This window comes from Megalobrama amblycephala, linkage group LG1 (assembly GCF_018812025.1).
Source record: "Megalobrama amblycephala isolate DHTTF-2021 linkage group LG1, ASM1881202v1, whole genome shotgun sequence".
NCBI lineage: Eukaryota > Metazoa > Chordata > Actinopteri > Cypriniformes > Xenocyprididae > Megalobrama > Megalobrama amblycephala.
This window is the reverse complement of record NC_063044.1, coordinates 14,909,422-14,932,820: the sequence shown is the minus strand read 5'-3', so window position 1 is coordinate 14,932,820 and position 23,399 is coordinate 14,909,422. Positions and strand designations below refer to the sequence as shown.

General features: G+C 36.2%; 3 protein-coding genes across 13 annotated transcripts in view; all 3 read right to left on the bottom strand.

The window, feature by feature from the left end:
• The window catches only part of baiap2a (BAR/IMD domain containing adaptor protein 2a), a 132,827-nt gene extending 131,429 nt beyond the window's left edge, over positions 1-1,398 (bottom strand). For 7 of the 9 annotated variants that reach the window (XM_048183033.1, XM_048183009.1, XM_048183065.1 and 4 more), the window contains exon 1: positions 1,198-1,397. In XM_048183033.1, the coding sequence (XP_048038990.1) occupies positions 1,198-1,269 (72 nt within the window). In that variant the 5' untranslated portion in view covers positions 1,270-1,397. Of the gene's footprint in view, positions 1-1,197 lie in introns of all 9 variants that reach the window. The other 2 variants (XM_048183001.1, XM_048183050.1) reach the window with 2 other exon arrangements.
• A 799-nt stretch (positions 1,399-2,197) lies between these two features.
• Positions 2,198-13,314, bottom strand: chmp6a (charged multivesicular body protein 6a). Its single transcript, XM_048182988.1, has 8 exons — positions 13,001-13,314; positions 10,710-10,819; positions 10,445-10,532; positions 10,234-10,320; positions 5,948-6,013; positions 3,226-3,306; positions 3,061-3,127; positions 2,198-2,950 (listed from the first exon to the last, which is right to left on the bottom strand). Exons 1-8 carry the CDS (start codon positions 13,064-13,066, stop codon positions 2,901-2,903), a joined length of 615 nt encoding a protein of 204 aa, XP_048038945.1. The 5' UTR covers positions 13,067-13,314; the 3' UTR covers positions 2,198-2,900.
• A 1,419-nt stretch (positions 13,315-14,733) lies between these two features.
• The window catches only part of ttyh2l (tweety homolog 2, like), a 47,063-nt gene continuing 38,397 nt past the window's right edge, over positions 14,734-23,399 (bottom strand). Inside the window, exons 8-15 of one of the 3 annotated variants that reach the window (XM_048182973.1) lie at positions 22,266-22,321; positions 21,584-21,676; positions 21,384-21,491; positions 18,952-19,094; positions 18,701-18,877; positions 18,543-18,621; positions 17,665-17,689; positions 14,734-15,980 (exon numbers count right to left, since the gene is read on the bottom strand). In XM_048182973.1, coding sequence (XP_048038930.1) covers positions 15,940-15,980; positions 17,665-17,689; positions 18,543-18,621; positions 18,701-18,877; positions 18,952-19,094; positions 21,384-21,491; positions 21,584-21,676; positions 22,266-22,321 — 722 coding nt within the window. In that variant the 3' untranslated portion in view covers positions 14,734-15,939. The remainder of the gene's footprint in view (positions 15,981-17,664; positions 17,690-18,542; positions 18,622-18,700; positions 18,878-18,951; positions 19,095-21,383; positions 21,492-21,583; positions 21,677-22,265; positions 22,322-23,399) is intronic. The other 2 variants (XM_048182954.1, XM_048182965.1) reach the window with 2 other exon arrangements.

Here is a 23,399-nt window from a genome sequence, read left to right as displayed (position 1 = left end):
AGCACGTCCCCCCTCCCTAAACCACCTATGCTGGAATGCCCGACAGAGCACATGCCAATAAACATAGCAACCAATACAGGTTTACAGGGAAAGAGCTGAAACAACAAAAACAACAACAGGGAAAAAATGCATGAGGAGACAGATTGATTTACATTACATTATCATGAATGACCACTTGTTTTTAGAACAAAATGTGTTAGTGTTATAGTTTAATTAATATAGTTTAGAATTTTTTTGCAATATTTTATTGGATTATTTCTTAGTGAAAACTCAAAAATAAAACTAATTCATATCGGTTACCAAGCATTTAAACACAATCTGTATATTGTATCAGACATAAAAATATAATCAATGGATAAATGGAACGATGGAACGGTGGGATGATGGAACGATTGATAGATAGAACGATAGATAGATAGAACGATACATAGATAGATAGATAGATAGATAGATACTAGCCTACAAACATTTGTGACCACTTAGATCGTAAACTGAGCCTAAATACACTTGCAAATTAAATAAATAATTAATAATAATTACTTTAAAAGCATTAAAATATTCATAATACACATTATGTTTAGTTTTGATAAAATTATTAATTATGTCTTAGTCAAAAAGTATAAATAAAACCAATTAAATTGGTTCTGCATATCGGTAATCATGGGACATTTAAACAATTTGTAAAAAATGATCGGCGATCACGATAGATAGATAGATAGATAGATAGATAGATAGATAGATAGATAGATAGATAGATAGATAGATAGATAGATAGATAGATAGATAGATAGATAGATAGATAGATAGATAGATAGATAGATAGATAGATAGATAGATAGATAGATAGATGTGTGTGAAAAGAGAGAGAGAGAGAGAGAGAGAGAGAGAGAGAGAGAGAGAGAGAGGTTATGTTCTTATCTTGACAGATAAGTAAGAAAAACAATGCAAATCACTTCTGTTCTCATGGAGAGCTGCATTTAAATGACACTATCAACACGAACAAGAAACTTGATCTCTCATCAAGTTCATTAATGATGACAAATCTAACCATAAACCCACTAAAGACAATAATCATATTCAACACAATGAACACCGACGATAACTCATAAAGCATGCACTTTCGTGACACGGATTAGCCCATTAGATCACCACCTGTGATCGATAAGTTGTTCCAAGAGTTGGATCAATGCACTTTACCTTATAGACATTTTCCGTAATGCGGTGAACCTCGTCGGTGCGAGACATGGTGAAATCTTCACTTAAAACCATAAACGGTGTTTTGCAGAAGGTGGTGTGTTATCCGAACAGAGTGTCTGTGTGATGAGGGTCAGCTGCGGATCTGCGCTCCGATCCACGGGAGTCTGTTCTCAGCTCAACACTACCGTGCGGAGGCAACAGAACGGAGGAGGGGCTTACAGAAATAGCACCGCCCCGTGCTAGGAAAACGCGAGAAGGAGGCGTGGCTAAGCTTCACCTGCGCCCGCCCCCTTCCGGATGTAATTTCTCTAGAAACCCCTGGATATTGATCTTCATTGTTTAACATTTCATTGTGTTATGTCAGGTTTGGCTATGAACACTTTGAGAGACTGCAGAAAACAGCTTCTTTTATTATTTTATTATACCAGAGCAAATTCTTTACATACTGGGTAAGAAAAATGTGTAAAGTTTGTTGAGAAAAAAATTATTTCGATCGTATAGTGCTTCATCTGTTTTACAAGTGAATATCCAGGACTTTTTCCACTCATTTGTGAGAATATATATATATATATATATATATATATATATATATATATATATATATATATATATATATATATACACACATTTATATATATGCATATATATATATGCATATGTATATAAATGCTCATTTTAGAAGAAAATTTCAGACGGCACTTACAGGTTTTTGATTCTGCAGTCTTCATACATATATATATATATATATATATATATATATATATATACACACACATATATATATATATATACATATACATTATATATATATATATATACACATATACATATATATATATATATATATACACACACATATACATATATATATATATATACACATATACATACATATATATATATATATATATATATATATATATATACACACACACACACAGGCCTATGTGTGTGTGTGTGTGTGTGTGTGTGTGTGTATATATATATATATATATATATATATATATAAATTTAAAGCTCCTTGATATAGAGTCAGAGGAAAATCCTTTATAATTACAGTATTAGACATAAAATAACATGGGCAGATTCATATATGTATATAAATGCTTCCATACATGAACAGAAGGGTTACATTCAACACAAACTGAGCTATCGGAAGAGGATTGGCAGTTTGCATCTGTCAGCACAGATTTATTTCCTCTCAATTAGTGATATTAAGAGCCCCCTGGTGGTCATGAGATGCTAACACACCTCCAAGTGGCAAAACCATGAAATCAGTGTAGTTTACACATTGTAGAATACACAGATTTTAACCCCAACTCTTAAAGGGTTTGCACACATGAATAGGCTAAAAAACACATTATTTAAAACACATCTGTAAATATGCTTTTATGTAAAAGTATCTAAATTTGCTACTTAAAAGTGCTCATAGTTCATATATTTTAGCAAAAACAAATCAAATAGGAACTACAATATCCAATAAACATACTAAAACTAACAACAGGCGTTTTAATAGAAGAACATATTAAGTCCAAAAATGTAAAATTCCCTGACATTTCCAAGTTTTCCATAAACGTGAGAGCACTGCTTCTGATGCAAGCCTATTAAATATCCCACGAAAGCCTTCTTTTCTGTCAATTATATTCCCCTAGCTCTTCTTTTCATTAAAAACAGAGTGATGAGCCAGGTTGTAAGATCAAACATTACGCTGCCAGCATCTCTCGCTCCGGCTTGATTTGTGCCTCTTTTCTCCCTGCAAAGACACAGAACACAAAGAGGGTGACAGAAAGCAATCAAAAGCCAAATAAAAGAGCCATGCCATTCTCTCACACAGTGCTGTGTTTGACAGTACTAAAACAACACCTGTCTCCCCCGTAGGCACCGCTGGCAATGGATCTGTGGGTAATTCTGGAAGGGTTATATCTTCTCCCTGGCCAGGACAGAGAGAGAGAAGCGTTGGATCAGACACAGGCTACGCCGAACCAGCGAGCGATGATAAAGATGGATGACAGGTAAAGGTGCCCATACCTGAGTGATGGCCTCCAGCTCAGCTAACACAGCATCCTCATCCTCCAGTGTCAACGAACCCGCCAGCAGTTCATCAATTTGCTGCAAGGGAAGAAGTTTCAAGAAGCAGTGAGACATTCGAAGCAATAAAAACCAGGAAAGAGCAGCGTGGCCGATGTCCAGGGCTATAAAACCACGAAGGGTGATGAGAAGCTTGAACATTTTATTACGAATAGTGAAGATCAATTACATTTGGACACTTAAAGGGACAGTTCACTGAAAAATGAAAAGTCTCCCACTATTTACTCTTCATCATGCCATCCCCGATGTATATGACTTTCTTTCTTCAGATAAGCACAAACGATTAATATTTTTAGGCAAATAAACCATCTCTGTGAGTCCATATATTGGCATTGGCCGCTCATTTGACACTTGGAAAAAACAACAATCGTGACTGTAATCTATAGGGGCTTTCGCACCGGAGGAACCTTTTCATAGTTCCTAGAACTATTGGTGGAAGTACCCGGATTTTGCCGCGTTCGCACCGCAGGAACTAGGAGCGATTTTAGTCCTTTTGGGGGAACTAAATTAGCTCCTACTTCAGAGTAGCATCTAAACCAGCACTAGGAACTATCAGTGACGTAAGTCAAACACCGGCACCCGCCATTTTTAAAAAGCTGTGTAAACATGTTTACTTCACGAGCATGGAAAACAGCGATAATGGAATTTACCTGTTGTCTGCAGGGTTGTGTTCTTTTCTCTGCATCGATGATATGTAATAGTGAAAGTTGTCATAGGAGATTTCGTCTCTTAGCCCCACTTTTTGCTCTTTCAGTCACGTAGATTGTATTTGCATTCCATCTCTGTTATCACGAAACTGAAGCGTTTGTAAATGCCGCACTTAAGATGCCGCTGTCGGCCGATTCAGAGTTCCTATTATCGGTGTGAATGCAACCAGGAACAGGCCTGGGGGAGAAATTAGCTCTCGAGGAACTATCCTAGTGGCTAGATCCTAGAACTGAGTTCCTAGAACTATTCGGTGCGAAAGCCCCTCATACGACCCCAGTGGAGGAATCTGTGTCTTCTGAAGCAAAAAGATAGATGTGTGTAAAGGCCTGTCTACACCAAGAACGATAACTATAAAGATAATGATAAAGATATTGTTTTAAAATTCAATCTGAATATAAAAGAATAGCACTGTCCACACCACAGCTATAACGATTACGATATAGAGAAACAATATCGTTGGGATCACTTTCAGAATTTTTTTTTTTTTCAGCTGTTGAACGATAAAACACTGACAACCAATCAGAATCCATTCTCACTTAAGGTCTCGCGCATTTAAAATGGCAGACGACATTGCGGAGCAGTTAATTTTAGAGGTCCAGAAAAAGCCACCGCTGTTTGACAAGTCAGTTTTCAAGGATACTTTAAAGACAATGGATATATGGAAAACAATCGGTCATACTCTCAGAATAACTGTTGAGAAGTATTAACAATGAGATCATTATGCCAGACTAGCAAACAGCGTAACATAAAATTACCTCAGGTATCCAGCGATAGTTTCAACAACATTGTCTTGCTTCCTTTGAAGTTGTAGTGAAAAAGACTAGGTGTTGTTTTTATTCCACTTCGTCAGCTAAATTCACTGTTAGATTAGATCGATTACACTAGCTATTCACTCGAAACACAGCATGCTGAGGACATCTGCTGGTTAAAGCCGTGTAAATGCAACAAGAACAGCAAAAACATGTTGTACGCACTTTGAAACTGCAGAATAAGCTTAGAATAAACAGGCCATTATTGTTTGTTGGTGTGAACGCAAATATTGGTTTCGTTATAGTTACCTTTAGTTATTGTTTTTGGTGTGAATGGGCCTTAAGAAAAATAGTCATATTTTATACTCTTTTTACTATAAACCATTACTTCCTGGGATGGCATGAGGATGAGTAAACAGTGGGAGAATTTTCATTTTTGGGTGAACTGTTCCTTTAAGACACTTAAAAAGTTAAAAATGTCATTTTTTGGTTGTTTTTTTAGTGGTTGTACACTATGACTCAAAAGTTAAAATTCTTTAAGATTTTTGAAAGAAGTCTCTTATGCTCACAAAGACTGCATTACAAAATTTACATTTGCATAAACGGTAATACTGTTAAATATTATTTAAATACATATTAAAATGTAATTTATTTCTGTGATCAAAGCTGTATTTTCAGCATCATTACTCCAGTCTTCAGTGTCACATGATCCTTCAGAAATCATTCTGATATGATGATTTGATGCTCAAGAAACATTTATTATTATTATCAATGTTAAAAACTTTTTTTTTGTTTTGTGGAAACCATGATTTTTTTTTTTTTTTCCAGGATTTTCCAAGTTCAAAAGAACAGAATTTATTTGAAATAGCCTTTATTTTTAACAAAACCTCTCAAATGTCACTTTTGATCAATTGAATGCATCCTTGCCTTGAATAAAAGCATTAAATAACAAATAAAATATCTTACTGAACCCAAACTTTAGAACTTTTTGAAGTTAGTTCACTGAAGTGTCACAATTATATTGTTTAATTATTTGAGAAATGAGCAAACATCATTTTGCGAAATGTTTTGCTTAAAGTGTTCTGGTGCTGTCTTTTTGACTTTCTTTAATATAAATGCAAAATGACTGTCATACATTTTGAAGTGTTTTAACTCTATTTAGCGTTGCTCTGAATGTGAAGTGGACTGAATTTGACAGTTATAACCTTCTGATACTCAATGGCCTCTTGCGTCTCCTCCAGGATTCTCTCCACCTCCTCAATCGACATGACCTGATAAGAAAAAAGAGCAATCCGTGGCAGAAAAAAATTACTTCAGTCAAATGCTCATAATAGACCAGTAAATAACTTTTTATATATTCATAACATTATTGACCTTATGCTAACCTCCACCCCCATCTGGTTAGTGTTGCTCACTGAGACAAGCATTACAAAACGCCCCACAGAAATGAATCAGTGAACAGTGCAATTTTCAGTAAAATGTGCTCATAAAGCAGTGAAAATGGAAAAGATGTTATTCTTATATAAGCTGGAATTATGTGAACAGAATTGTTTCTGATGTTCCTACAACACTTGATACTGTGAACTTACTCTCACCTCTACTGTAACTTGAATCAATACCCGCTCAAAGTCCCGCTCAAAAGTTTAGGGTCAGTTTTTTTCTTTTTTGGAAAGAAATTAATACTTTTATTCAGCAAAGATGGATTAAAGTGCCCCTATTGTGCTCTTTCATATAGTGTGTAATATATGGATAAATGGAATTATTGTCTCCCAAAAGAAAGAACTGATTCTGAACTGCCTGAAACACGTTGTCAGTAATTCCAGCCTTACTTCCTGCTCGAACCCACGTAGATTTGTAACACATTTGCACATTGCCAGCCTGTGGTCTTCATTGGCTGCCTATGAACAACGTCTACTTTGACCCTCAAACAATGTAGTTGTAGCTGAGGCCTGGAAGAAGTTGGTTTTGTGTCGATGACAAGTCAAGAAGACGCTGTTTTCTTCAAAAGCAAATCCACTTTGATGCACTTCTAAAGAATGAGGACTCGAATTGATACGGTAAAACCGATGCCATTGTTACTGTTCATATCACTGCGAAAGATTCGGAGCTGAAATTCAGGGGTCGTTTACACAACACTGTTTTCAACTAAAAACGGAAACTTTTTTTGCGCTTTGGCCACTCATTTACATGACAACGGCGTTTTGGGGGCCTGAAAATTCACATTTTTGAAAACTGGTTTCAAAGTACAAGTTTTTGAAAATTATACCGTTATTGTCTCACAGTAATGCTGCGTTCACGCCACCTCATATTTACCGGAATCTTGAGATAACAACACGTGACATTATATTCAGAGCTGTTCACGTCCTTGGACTGGGAATTATGCGTTTCCATGGCACCACTATCAACGCATGTGAATCTACAGTGGTCAGGTGGTACATGTGGGAGCTTTCAGAAAACTCTCAGCTTACAAGCTGTAATTACGAGCTCTACGGGGACGTGAACGCTTTTTACAAACTAGAATCTCGTAACTGCAGGAATTACGAGGCCGCGTGAATGAACGCGCCTTAAAACTACAAAAACACGAATTTGTGAAAAAATGGTGATGTCATGTGCATGCGTATTATGTGTTCAGTCTACAGGCGCGTAGTGTTTCTTTATAAAGTGACATCGCCAACTACTGGGCTGGCATAAATAATACAGCGATTTTATTTGTTTTCTCGGATCTGGATCATTTTGACAATGTTGTAGTCTGTACGTGAAAAACACAAAGGAAAAACATTTTTAGTGCATTGTTTTTGTGTAAACGGACCCTCAGGAATAGGTGTCTTGTTTCCGACATGTGTTGTAACCAATCCCAATTGACTGGGCCGTCTGACCAATCAGAGCAGAGTAGTTCTCGGGAAGGAGGGATTTAGAAAAACCAAATGCTTTATTGAACCTTTTCAAACACTGAGAAAAGAGATGATACTGCAATGTATATTATATATATATATATATATATATATATATATATATATATATATATATAAAGCATGTAAACATAGCATATATATATATATATATATATATATATATATATATATATATATATATATATATATATATATAAAGCATGTAAACATAGCATATATATATATATATATAAAGCATGTAAACCTTTGGTAGGAGACCTCCAGAACAAAATTAGCAACCTCTAAAACAGCATAATGAGATTTGGTGAGCATACTTTTTTCAAAAATATTACAAATCTTATCGACCCCAAACTTTTGAACCATTATTATATTATATTAAACAACAATCATTTACTTTGTAGCACATATACTGTAGGTGTTTTTATGTTCTATGTTTTATGTTCATGTTATTTGGGAATCAAACATGCAGATCCTCCAAAGACTTATATTAAAAAACAGCAAAAGCTTGTCTGATAATATAATGGGCAACAAGGTGACACTATATGTGGGGTTTAGCAAAAGAGCAATTTTTCCCTGTTGTTGATTTTGAGGGGCTCTGGAGATTCAGAGGTCTTAATGGTATAGCCCAGGACAAAACAAAGACAGGTCAGCTCTGCTGTAATCTAAGAGTGTTATGTTTAAGCCTTTAATCCCAGAACAATGTGCAACAGCTCCCAAAACATGCTGCTATGAACTACAGCGGCCACTACACCAAAACAGACCACTGAACCATCTTAGCTCCTAATAACAGCATTAAACATGACTGATAAATGATTACTAAGCTGCTGCAGGAGTGTTCACTTGTTACAATACAGCAGATCTGTGAGTTAAAGTCACCATGAAATAAAAATTCTTCTCTTTTTTTTTTTTTAATGGAATATTGCAGTGTTAATTTTAAATGGTTTATCCATGCACATCATGTTTTTTTTTTTATCCATGTGCCATCATAATATTTAATCAAAATACCCCCCCCCCACCCCCCAAGTAACATCTCTTCTATTCTCTGATGATGCGTTTACTGGTGTGAGGGCGGGGCAACCTGTCACTCACATGAGATCCACCAATAGCAAACCACAACCATCCAAGCAATTCCCCTATGGACAAAATCAAGTCCTGCCCTACATTTGTTCTTGTTTGAGAAGCTGTTTTACTCGGATTTACATCGATCAGGCATAACATTATGACCACCTTTCTAATATTGTGTTGGTCCCCATTTTGCTGCCAAAACAGCCCTGACCCGTAGAGGCATGGACTCCTCTAGACCCCTGAAGGTGTGCTGTGGTGTCTGGCTCCAAGATGTTAGCAGCAGATCCTTTAAGTTGCGAGGTGGAGCCTCCATGGATCGGACATGTTTGTTCAGCACATCCCACAGATGCTTGATTGGATTAAGATCTGGGGAATTTGGAGGCCAAGTCAACACCTCAAACTTGTTGTTGTGCTCCTCAAACCATTCCTCAACCATTTTTGCTCTGTGGAAGCCGTATTATCCTGCTGAAAGAGGCCACAGCCACCAGAATACTGTTTCCATGAAAGGGTGTACATGGTCTGCAACAATGCTTAGGTAGGTGGTACGTGTCAAAGTAACATCCACATGGATGGCAGGACCCAAGGTTTCCCAGCAGAACATTGCCCAAAGCATCACACTGTCTTCTTCCCATAGTGCAACCTGGTGCCATGTGTTCCCAGGTAAGTGATGTACACGTACCCGGCCATCCATGTGATGTAAAAGAAAACGTGATTCATCAGACCAGGTCACCTTCCATTGCTCCGTGTCCAGTTCTGATGCTCACGTGCCCACTGTTGGTGCTTTCGGCGGTGGACAGGGGTCAGCATGGGCACCCTGATGGTCTGCAGCTATTCAGCCCCATACGCTACAAACTGTGATTCACTGTGTATTCTGACACCTTTCTATCAGAACCAGCATTAACTTATTGAGCAATTTGAGCTACAGAAGCTCGTCTGTTGGATCGGACCACACGGGCCAGCCTTCGCTCCCCACGTGCATCAATGAGCCTTGGCCGGTTCACCACTTTTCCTTCCTTGGACCACTTTTTGATAGATACTGACCACTGCAGACCGGGAACACCCCACAAGAGCTGCAGTTTTGGAGATGCTCTGAGCCAGTCATCTAGCCATCACAATTTAGCCCTTGTCAAATTCGCTCAAATCCTTATGCTTGCCCATTTTTCCTGCTTCTAACACATTAACTTTGAGGACCAAATGTTCACTTGCTGAATTCGGCATTTAACAGACAGAGCTGTAGATCACTGATAAGCTACGCAATATCGCGTTCATTATCGAAGGCGATTCATCTGCGATAATGAACGCGATATTGCGTAGCTTATCAGTGATCTACAGCTCTGTCTGTTAAATGCCGCTCCATTTGAAAGCAGGTGATGGCGATTTAGCGGTAATCAGGGAACCGGGTTTACTGACGAAATGCGCGTGACAATCGCATGCGATATATCGCCCAGCCCTAATCACAACTTCCATTTCATTATGACTTTACACTAGTTTCAGTCTATAATATAAAGACTTACCTCATGCATTTGCTTGAGACAGTCATTTCCAGCTTTTAAACCCTCGATGACCTTTACTTCAATCTGAATAAATTCAATATCTTGAACCTGAATGAAGCATATTCAAAAAGTAATTCATATTTTTCATATTTCTTTTAAAATCCTCTTATACGTCTTAATGATAATGATCACATTTAATACTTTAAATATGAATAATATCATCTAAACCCACCATGCGCTCCAGGTTGGCTATCTGGATCTCGGTCTTGTCCAGCAGGCGATCTTGGTAGCGTTTCTTTTTGAGCAGCAGAAGAGCTCGTCTGTGAAAGGCATGAATCACACGTGTTAGCGAATCTGTTAAACCAAAATCACTTTTGCCATGTGCAATGCAGATGGCACCACGTCAGCACAATAAAGGCACTGTGCAATGCATGATGGGTGACTGTGGGTGATCGGCTATCATGAATGTTAGCGTTACATAATCTGAAATGTCTTACTCTTTCTTGCCATCCTCCAGGAGCAGTTTGGCCAGACGTCTCTCTTTCTCCAGCTGTAATGTGATTTTCTTCTGATATTGTTTCAGTTTATCTCTCTGCTGTTTCAGTTGCTGTGATCCAGTGACAGGATTTGATGTAGAAACATGACAGTTCACTTATAGAAACACTTCTTATTCATAAAGCTGTCAGTTTCTCGACTTAGAGGAATAAACAGACAAGGATCTGTTTGCATGTATGCCTGAAACACTGTTCTGATAAATAAGACAGCAGACTCCACTCAAACAGACACTGTCCAACACAATATTCTAAGGCCGCCATATAGACTCAAATAATTCTAGTATTTATTCTGTCATTTTGAAAATGCTGCTTGTTTTCAACTGGTCTTATTAATAGAAACTGTGAGAATTGGTATTGAATCAACAATAGTTATTAAGGAGGGGAAAAATACATTTTATTTCATCTTTTTTGTTTTTTTAGCATGTCAATTATTATATAAATATTTATTATATTAAAAATATATATTATATAACATTAATTATAATTTAAAGACCCCCTGTGGTGAAAATCAAGTTTTTAATGTTGTTTATATGTGGTGTTTTTAATATGCTTTAAGACAAACCATGTGCAAATTCACAAGTCAACACCATTGCTGAGTATTTTCTCTTTAAAGCTGCAGTAAATCAAAGACAGTCTCAAACCCACGGTTTTAAATCACTGGTGTTTCTGACGTCACAAACTACATTGTAACCAATCAGGTCAATGTGCCGGCGGGTTTTAGCATATCATTTACTGACCGCGCAAGGGAATCTCGACAGAAGCTTATCCCGCTATATTTTTCTGTTGATATGAAAAATCATGTAGATTTAGCAATATGACGGGTGTATGATGTATATTACGATGTTATGATGAACTTTATGCCTTTCTCCACTGACGTTCTGAGATGTTAAAAGCATTGTAAGGATACTGATTGTTAGAAGGCAGCTGTCTGACTCGTGAATGTGAACATGGTTTGTGTAACATTAGCAACACATTATTAGCTGTTTGATAATGTAGTCAAGCTAAAGGCTAATCATATGAATTACCGTTATGTGTCCGACGTTGTAAAGAGCGATACCATTGTGCAGCGTTTACCTCAGTAAGTTGACCGAGTGGATCTCTGAGCTCGGGCGAGTGAGTGGAGGCGGGGCTAATTAGCATATTCATAGATCCGTGTATATTAAATGAGGCAAGGCTGGGTGTAGAGTTACATTCAAGCTACATTAAGGCATTTTTTTTTTTTTTCCCACAGGAAAAAAAAAAATATATATATATTTAAATATGTAATTTTGGTGATCAAAGATGAGTTTTAAAGGATAAAATTATCAACTACAGGGGGACTTTAGATACTTTAAATGATTTTAATAATTTAAACACTTTTAAGCCAGCCCCCTTAATTAGCTTATATTGTAGTTTACATTGTTATTTATATTTTATTATAGAATAGAATATATTTTCTATAGTAAATCTAAATTATATATTATTCTATTAAATGTTGTTCAGTTTTCTACTCAACTATACTGATTTGTATTCTATAGTAGATGTGGTTCTAATTCTATTCAATTCTGTTGCATTTTATTCTAATACATTATGTTCTATAACTGATACTATTCCATTTCAGTCTATTCAATAAGGGATGTTCTACTCTCTTCTATAATAAACTGTTCTGTTCTATAATATATTGTACACAGTTCTATTCTAATTCTATAACATTGTTATATACTGTAACAGACTGTGTTCTGTTTTACTCTATTGTATACACTCTTTTCTGTTCTATGATCAATGCAGATTCTGTTTGTTTTACAGAACCTGTTCTGTTGTATTTATAATATACAACTCTGTTATGTATTCCACACTTGTTGCATTTTATTCTAATAGCTACATTATGTTCAATAATGGATACAGGTCTATTTCATTCTATTCAATAAAAGATGTTCTACTTTACTTTAGTTATAATAAACTTTTTCTGCTCTATAACATACACTATTTTCTATTCAATAACAGGTGCAGATCTGTTCTGCCCTATACTATCTGTGTTCTGTTGTATTCTACTCGTTTCTACAGACGCTGTTGTGTATCTATTCTGTGTTCTGTAAAGTAGGACAGCTGATCTAATCCTTTCATTGGCAGTTCAGTATGGCTGAACTCATTTCAGACGCTCTGCAGTATGTTGGCTCTATATCTACACGCGTATACAGTGACACAAACCCAACACAAGTGAGTGCGATGCTGATTGACTTATTGATTGATCTTACCAATATCGCCCTGTCCTGTTCTGTCACTCGACTGCGGCGTCCCTGTCTGCCGAAAACATTTCCCATCGCGAATAAACCACATCCCCGCCTCTCTTATATTACTACATATCATCTGAAATGCTAGCTACTCTTCACTTCAAAACACATGGAAGAGATGTGCTCCGCTGTGTCAGGTGTATGTCGGAGGATGGCGTTTTTTTGATTCAGCTGTCTCACATGGCTCGATAAGCGCATGTTGTGTTCATAGAGGCAGCTGCGCCCTCTAGAGTATATGATGTGACAATTTGGCGCCCCCTGTCTTTCGCTTTGTACAGGTGTATGAAGGGCATTCATTTATTTATATAGGGTAACATGGGGTAAGATTGTACTGTAATTTGTTGACAGACCAACAGTAAAACTTGCTGTTTGCACAAATTGTTTTGAGAAATGCACTTATTGGTTTGCAAATTTTAAGAATGATTCAAGAAATGTACCAAAGCGACTGTGAAAAACTTCATTCAATTTGATCTCATGGCGTTTCTATCTATATTTTCAATTAAAATATTGGCGATTAAATTAATAAATATTCTAGAATAATTTTACCTCTCAGATAAATCTCTTTTACAGGGATTCTGCTTTGTCGGTCATCTGCTATTCAATTCTTCAACTAAATTGTTGAAATAAAAATTTAAATACAATAGTTGATTAGTTTTTTACATTTAGACTTAAAAATATATAAATATTAATAAGAATTATATCAAAAGTTTATATATTTATTTAAAATAAAAAACTATATACATCATATATATATACATCATATATATATATATATATATATATATATATACACACACACACACACACACACATATACACACTCATATTTTATATTTATAAGTTTAATTATATCAAAAGTTTATATATTTATTTAAAATAAAAAACTATATACATCATATATATATACATCATATATATATATATACACACACACACACACACACACACACATATACACACTCATATTTTATATATATATATATATATATATATATATATATATATATATATATATATATATATATATACCTCTGCAAAAAATTATTTGGTTGATAGAATATTTTTTCCTTAAAAGGTGATAGAGAGGATTTTTTCGTCGACCGAGAATCCAAAGACTGTTACTGAGTTTTTGAAATGAGCGCATGCGTAAGAACAACCCCCCCTCTTTCACATTTCAAAGGAACACCTCCCAAAACTCGTGCACGAGTATTGGAACACGAGTGTTTACCACCGGCATTCGCTGTGTTGTGTTTTTTGGATTCATTATGTCGGACTCACCGCAGGTAACTCATAATCTGCAGTTGTTATTCCTGTCTCCTGACAAAAACATTGCATGCAGCGCCTGTGGAGTGTGGAAAGTTACTGGAGAGCGCAGTCGCGCTCGTCTCTCACAAGGAACGTCACGGCAGTGATTGACAAGCCAGAGGGCCAACCGTTTACGCGATGATCGCATAAACGATTGGCTGATGTTTTTAAGGCCCTACCTCGTGCACAGATTATGTATATTAATATTATTACTTTCAGTGCACCTAATAAATAGTCTTTCATCAGTTAGTAAAGACAGTTTCAAGTAATATTGCAAAAATTTATAAAACAAAACATCCTCTTTAGCACCTTTAATACCAACCACATTTTCACACAGTGTGAACTGTTACAAATTTATATTACAGCATGGATTAAGAACAATAAAACATAACTTAATAAAAAAAAATATTTATTGAATTAAATGTCACAAAAACGCATTACATGAACAATAAAAAACAGCACTTTTGAAATGTGGACAAAAAAAAAAAAGACAATATAGTATGGTAGAATTCAACATTTATCAGCTAATCTAATTTTATATATATATTTTTTATTCATTGGGATCATAAACAGCTGTCTGTCTAGACAACTGTACAGTGAGCCTAAAAAAACCTTAATAAAGACATTTCTTTAGATTGGCCATATCTATATAGTACATCAGTAGAAACACAAACAATGCTTAACCTAGAAAAATAGGCTTCGCCAGCTTTGATCTAGTTTGAGTACACAAGCATACGGGCAAAGATACTTTAAGAAGCTTGAACCAAACATACAACTAGTCTGTCAGTGATTTCCATATCCAAATTGTTCATCCCCATATCTAATGTTGCAGAAAATGATTCATATTTATCTTTGTTCTGTGCTGTGAGCCTCATGTATTTTGTCTGGAATGAATTGCAGACCTATTTGACTGCTACATTTATGAGGCGAAATCACATCACAGCACAGAATTTCATATATTTAAAGAGAGGCACCAAACAAAACACCTTGTTCCTCATGCGAAATATATTCATTACAGAACACCATTTAGTCTGTCAGATCGCAGAAGGCCATCCAATTGGCCATTTTTCTCAGGCTACATCCTTAACCTGTACAAAAGTCAGAGAAATATTAATTTAAGGCTCATTATGGAGCTCAAGGCCTTTGTGTGCTAAAATTATTTTTTTTCCTTTCTTTTTCATTTTCTTTAGCTATTAATTGGCATTTGCATAACCGAAGCTGAAGTATTATTATTCAAGGATCTTTTTCTGATCCAGTCCATTTCTTTCACAAAAAAACAATTTATCAATGATCTGATGAGCCCCTGAGGAGAACAAGCGAATATTTACACGTGATCAGAGCTCACCCATAAACCTCTGAGGTATCCTTTGCCTTTCTAGATGAGAAGTGTATTTTAATGCTCTGGATGGCATGCAGTCTTTGAGAACTCCCTTTAATTCGCATTAAATATTTGTGCTTTACCATCCACGTGTGTCCTTTGAGATGATTCAAAGACGATGAGTGATTTTAATCTTCATCTCACGTCGCCAGACTCCTTTGGGATGAGGACCCAGAAAACCTACACCTGAAAGTCTGTCCCAAAATGTCTGATTTGGGCATCAGTCATAGACAGGTAGGTGGTCCTCATGCTGGGTGAATACTGCAGTGAATAAAGAAACAGGGAGAGAAAAAGAGATGTCAATGGTATTTCGACACTGGATAATGGCATGTGTGAAAACCACAGGCAAAAGACCCTCAAGCCTTGTTCACACATGAATACAGTGATCTGCAGTGAGAAAAAAAAACAAACACTCATTTTCAATGAGTTGATGCTTTGAGGCAAAATTAGCTAAAGCAACCTTTTTGTGATGTGGGATGTGGGCGTATCCAGTGTCTTTATGAGCAGTGATTCAGTGACGACCAATAGAAGTGTAGCTGTGTTCGAAATCGCCCCCCTATGTATTTGCTATTCCCTACATTACTCTACTAATATACTCCTCTTGACGGAGTAAATGAAAACGAGTGAGTGAATTCGGACACCGAGTGTGCCGGAAGGGCTGTTGCTTTTGCATAGTTTGTACTTGCTGTTGTTTAATAACTATTATAAAACAGTTAGTTCCTGTCCTTGATTCTGATTGGTCAATAGCTATGTTTTATTCACGATAAAACACTACTTTGACCGCTTCACTCAACGGTTCTGTGTATCACTACACAACACCCATAGCAACGTAAACTGTTTGTTCTCAGTTGCTATTGTTCATTGAAGCTTCCTGTATTATGTAGAATTGTGAGAAAAAGATCGAGTGAGTTTATTACCTGCATTCAGATTTAGCATTTTCCTTCAGGTCAGTCCTATGTTCATAATAAAAAATCAGTTTAAATGTCTGCTGCAATATCTTGTCCTTTTAACAGTTAAGGGGTTTTCCCATGACTGACAGAGCTAGTCAAAGCATTTGTCAGTTGTGTCTTGTTCCGTGTTCGCAACAATTCAGTCTTTTCAATGTAAAAGTCTTCGCTACTGACTGACACACTCATAAAGACAGTCTTTGCTGCCATCTAATGGCATAATAATGTAACTTCTGTTGCAGTTCACGGTCAGGGACTATTTTTTCCGGCGGAAGGAAGGCTTTTAGTTAGAGTTTACTTCATGAAAGTTGCATTGATACATATTTTTGGCTTTAATATTTGTATTGTGTGGTAACCGTTTTATAAAAGCAATAAGATACTCAAGGCTAGTGCTGTATCGTGAATAAGTTACGGCTGAAGGGGTTGCGGGAATTCATTCGACGTGCGACTCTCAGAGTGGGTATTCTCTAGCCGTTGAGTGTGCATCAGTTGTATTCACTAGCTATTAAGGTGCATTTTGAGATCAAATGAGTGCACTCAATGTCCACTATGGTTTCGGGCACCACTACAAATGGCTGCTGTGCCCTATATTTAAATGGTATAGTTGGTGATTTCGGACACAGCCTTTGACTGATCTGTTTCCCGCCAGATGGTGCGTTCAAGTCATGTTGGAGAGACTGTATTTACAAGTTAAGGGCACACTCTACAATTATCATTTATTTGTTTGAATCCTCCAGAAATAAAATCACTGTATGTGTGAACAGGCCTTCAGGTGATGTACAATACTAGTGCAGGAAAAGAGCTTAGTGGGAAACATACAGGGCAAAAATGGCAAAACACAACAGCAGCACAAACTGCTCAGTGCTCTTAAGTTTCAAATGGAGGTACAGAATGTTTATGAACTGGGATAATCCTTAGATGAAGGAAATGAGGACAAAAAGGACAAAGGCATGTTGAAGGAAGGCAGAAGCATAGTAGGGGGCAGGGGGCTCACTTACTGTTTCTAAATGTCTGGGGATACAACTTCAAATGTGATAAAAGACAGGAAAAGAACTCAATTAGCTGTAAAATATCTTTGTGTGAATACAGCATCTTGACAGTTAAAAATGAAGTTGGGAATCGGATCATTAGACAGAAGACTGCCCTGTGATGAGTTTTACGCCTTCTGCAATGCATCAACCAACACGACTCAGAAAATGATTCTCTCAATTACACCCTTTCACTTACGATTCATCTTAGACCTCATAATCTGCACGAGCCGGGTGGAAATTCTGGCTTCAAATTAAATCAAAGCAGGACTGTTTTTAATTCATTTTCATTAATTATTTAGTATTAACAACTAATAGTATTTTCTCCTTATTCCCTTATGTGCATGGATATGCCACTAAAAAAAAGGAAACATTAGGGGGCAGTAATGCTCCATATCTGCTTTCAGCTTCAGTTCTCATGATCTTGAGCACCACAATCACACAAAGCAACCTTCAACACAGGCTACATGAGGACCAGATCCATACATATATATATATATATATATATATATATATATATATATATATATATATATATATATATATATATATATATATATATATATATATATATATATATACTGACCTGAAGTATACAGGAGCATACAGTAAGTAATAATAAGCAATAAAAGGAATAACTGACTAAAAATGAAAATTCTAACTTCTATTCTAATATTAACATATTGATATATTGTTGCATCCGCAGAGCCCTATTGTAGAATGACATGATTGTTAATGGTATATGATAATTTTATTTTCTGCAAGAAAAATCCTTTAAAAGATCAGTAGTAAGTAAAATCCATTGAGTAAAAGTTTGTCAGTAAATGGAAGATTAAAAATCAAAATACCGATGGCGGTGGTGAACCGCTCCCAATCAAAGGGACGTTTTCATAGCGAGGATTTCTTTCAAACAGCATGGACTGGTTCCTGCAGGAGAAGAGGAAAGATAAGTGGGTCAGCATGAGAGAAAACAACAGCTCTCTTTCTCTCTCTCACACTCACTCACATGTACTCTGGAGTGCTAGATGTGGCCTGCAGCGGAGGGTGAAGGCTCGTCTGGCTGCCCATGCTGCTGCTGTAGCTGCAGAAACTGTGAACTTGAGCTCGGCTGGGGTTATACGCATTGATGCGTCTCGATGGGTTAAAGGGGTCCTCCTCATCGATATCATCATAATCCCTGTCCCTGAGGACAACCAGCCACAAGTCAGCTACATCGATCGATGCCATGCACTGCAATGACACAAAAGGGGATGGTACCTGATGGCGATGAGGGTCCAGGCCCGTGGGACGGCGCACAGCAGGGCACAGAAGGCACAGCCTGCCAGCAGAGAGAACAGGCACAGATACAGGAGCCCCTCCACACCGTCATAGCAAACACCCAGCAGAGCCTCCAGATAGTCCTGCACAACCAGATCGCTGTTAGATCAACATGAGACTATTCATTTGATTTTAAGGCAAGACACAACAGGCGAATAGGGTAGAAAACGTTATCTAATAGTTGACTGACTATGTTAAAAATTGCATTTTTTTAAATATTATGCTGAAATATGCAAATGAGGCATTATCTACTTAAATATGCACTAATTTGCATATATTTCCAGAAGAGAAATCTGAACACTAGATAAAGCTAAGTTTCATTTTGCTGATAAATCAGAGTCAGAGGGGATTTTGGATATCCATAAATAAATACTGTCAACAGGAAGAAAAACAATAAACTTCGACACTTCGTTTTTAGAGATAAACTCAGACAAATGATATATGAACAACCCCCTTTGTAAAACACCTACAGAATATACTGTGGAAAGGAGTAAAACAATTTTGGTGTATGTAAGTGATACTAAAGTGCAGATTTTTTTTTTTTTTTAAACAGCCTTTAAATATATGTATTGTAATCAAGGCTGTAACATTGGGGGACCAATTTTTTTTTTTTTTTATAAAACATACATAAAAATAACATGTGGATAGAGTGCAAAAAAAAACAAAAAAAAAACAGTGCATTTTGGATGTTTTTCTTTGCACTAGTCTCTTTTGCCTGCCCAACTTTACAGCAGAAAAAAAAAAAATGTTTACAGCCTGGATCAAATTGTGGTCATGATCTATACAGCTAATTTTGCCCTTCATGGCAACTCTGAGGGGGGGTGATTTTTTTGTTTAAATTATCCATTTAAATTATATTAAACCTTAAAGATCTGCATAATTAACAGCGTGGCCAACTGAGTGACAGGTTTGCCACTGCTGTCTGTGAGCCGTCATGTTACCTCAGCTAACGCCAACCGCTGAATTTGGCATCTCTGCCATGTTTGTGCTTTTTTTGGGATTATTTCATACAATTATCAAATAATACGACTTGTCGTGCAATCAATGGTCAGGACAGATGTACATGTATGTACATGTGCACACATGCGGAAGATAAACAGTACACACATTGTTGGATCGTCTTGGCATTGGCTAAAATATTTGTTTGTCAGATTTACTACAATGACAATGGCTGGAGAATATGCCTCTCAAGACACCACAAATATTGATATTGGATATTACAACTAAAACTGCTGCACTATTTTGAAAAATTATACTTTGGGCACAGGCTCATTTGTTTGTGAGAGTCCGTATACGATCACATACAGTTTTACAACATAAATGCTGCTTAGGTTGCATAATTTCTTGAAGAACAATGATAGAGAGCAGATCATTCAGAAGAAATGTGATGCAAACAATGGACAGTATATCAATATTTCATGGATTTAATGCTTTTGTTAAAAAAAAGTGCTATTGTTTGTTTTTCAATGGACGCTTATGTACGTTTTACCCAAGTGCAACGGATTGGATTCATCTCACGATCACTATTTCATTACAGATGTATAAAGTCCCGTGTTGTCATTTGGACACCGGACACCTCCTGCCTCTCCTGCCTCTCCCGCCTCTTTGCCCATTTTTAGTTATCCGGGAGAGGATAACTAACAAAAACGGACGCTTTTTGGCTTCAAAAATGCTCTTTAGAAATCTACGGGTGACATCAGTGACACTACGTCCATATTTTTTACAGTCTATGGTCTTGCCTTAAGTTGTTTGACTTTTCTTTTTATTTATTAGGGGGGAAAATACAAAACTGCTTCATTGCTTATAAATATTTGAAAATCTTTTGTCTGTAACATTGAAGTCAAGTGGTGCAACCAACAAAAAGAAGAAAAAAAAACAAACAAACAAAAAAAACAGAGAACCTTATGTCAGGGTCATCATAAATTTCTTAAAATGTCAGATAATTTTATCTTTTAATTTAAAGGCAAGGTTAGTTCAGGTTATAAAGTGTCATGTGGTGTGACTCCCCAAAAACATGATGTATGAATTAATAATTTATGATATTTGTAAAAACAAAATAAAATATATTTTAAAATGTTTTCAACTTACATGCACAACATTTAAGACATGACATTTAACTGAAATTTTCTACTGAAATTCAACAAATTATTGTTGGAAATACCATGAAAGGTTTTTTTTTTTTTTTTTTTTTTTAAACCACATAAAACCAACATGAATACATTTCTAAGAACCTGACATGTGTTTTATCATGGACATTCTTATTTGTCATTGTGGGTTTTTTGGTTAAAATAATGTGAAAACTGGTGATTGGTAAAAGTCTGGTTATTCCAGACAAACAAATTGTTAAAATATTCTATATTCTAGTAACTCACTTTATGAAGACTACGGCAGTCCAGCAAGGCGGTGAGCTGGTGCAAATTGAACTCTGAGGAGTTCAAGAGACGCTGAATTCCAAGAAGATCTTTCTGAAATGATTCATACTGGGAAATGAATCATATTTAGAGAAAAAGAAGGTACAGAAAGAATGTGACGCAGAACTCTTTATTTCATCTATATTTGACAGCACTCTCACCTCTGCGGTGGGAAACACGGCGAGAGAGAACTGCAGCAAACCTTGCACCTGTATCTGCATGGTGGTCAGAGACCTCTGGAAGATGGTCAGAGACTGCAGTACAGAAACAACAGCAAAACAGACAAACATGTGAGCTAAATCAGTCGAACCACTGACCTAAAGGATTTCTACACAGAGGTTATTCCATAGGGTATGCCTTCCGTTAATGCAATGACAAGTAAAAGGCTACAAATCCCTGCTGTATTTACATCTGGATTAACAGTTATTAAGGGTTTAAATGTGGTTAATGGTTACATCTCTCTTATATCTGCTTCATGACTTCCCCCCAGAACGTTTACTGTAATGGATGATCATCCAAAACAGCAGCTTAACCAGCACAGAATAATGTCTAAATCAGTGGAAAAGCTTTCACAGGATTCCCACAGGCAACGTGAGAAAGCCAGACAAATCTAATTATCCCAAAACTACAGACAAAAGAGACCCTCTTTGATCAAAGTTTATTTTCATATCGCCTATTCATAATTTAATTAGCCACGCAGATTTTTTTTACAGAAACATTATAATGGATTTAACATGGGTATTCGCCTCAATTAGAGGTCAAATGAATCTGTAAGCTGCGTTAATTGCTTGTGTCAGGAGTTCAGGGAGGAATTGAACATTGATGTGCCGGGGAATCGTTTACCTGCTGGAACGGATTAGGAAGACTCTGGCTGCAGTACAGGTAATAGTGCACTATATCTGCAGGAAACACAAACAAAGTGAACATTCACGGGCCGGATTCACAGACGCCTTCTTAGGAAATGTATTAAGTGTAAGACGTTCGTTAAAAATAATATACATAATAATATACTTGCGGATTAATTCCGCAATAATCTTAAGCGTTCGCACAGTTTTTGTCACAACTGGTGCAAGAAATCAGCAATCTGTGTCACGTTTTTTTAATGAACTGTGTATTTTAAATATTTTTAAGAGCCTGTCTAAAGATTAAGTGATATGTAGAATTCATTTGCACTCTGTCTTCATTAATCTTTAATGCGCTTTCTCATATGTGCTAAATGTGCCTGAAAATTATGTTGTAATTATAAAATTAAACATGAGGTCCCTATCTGACTCGTGACTCAAATATGGTGTTACTTCTATGTAGGCAGTGTTGGGTGTAATTCATTACTAAGTAATTAATTTCTGTAATTTAATTACTTTCCCTTGAAAAAGTAAAGTAAGGGATTACTTTTTCTGTCATTTTATTAGTTACTTCTGATGTAATAAACTCTGTATGGACTATAGAACAAGTCTATATAAAACAATAGTGGAAATAACATTGAAATTTAATGTATAATGTCAAAATGTATGTTTTTAATGTAACCTTCTCCCCTTAAACACTTTGGTCAGCTCCAGAATAATTTATGCAATGTTATATTATTTATTTAAAAGAGCAGTTTCATGTCTATCCTTGTATTATTCAACTGGTCGTTGTTAATAAAGGATTTAGAAAGTAAGTAATGCAATACATTTTAGAAAGAGAAATTAGCACAGTAATCTAATTACACTGTTGAAGATGTACAAACCCAATTCCCAAAAAGTTGGGACACTGTACAAATTGTGAATAAAAACAGAATGCAATGATGTGGAAGTTTCAAATTTCAATATTTTATTCAGAATACAACATAGATGGCATATCAAATGTTTAAACTGAGAAAATGTATCATTTTAAGGGAAAAATATGTTGATTTTAAATTAACTGAGGAGACAAGTTGCTCAAGTTTAGGAATAGGAATGTTGTCCCATTCTTGTCTAATACAGGCTTCTAGTTGCTCAA

Coding starts and splice junctions, on each gene's coding strand:
- chmp6a (XM_048182988.1), bottom strand. CDS start 13,066: ATGGGAAATGTTTTCGGCAGACAGGGACGCCGCAGTCGAGTGACAGAA. Junction 10,820..13,000: donor AACAGGACAGGGCGATATTG/GTAAGATCAATC, acceptor ACTGGATCACAG/CAACTGAAACAGCAGAGAGA. Junction 2,951..3,060: donor GGTGCCTACGGGGGAGACAG/GTGTTGTTTTAG, acceptor GTGTCTTTGCAG/GGAGAAAAGAGGCACAAATC.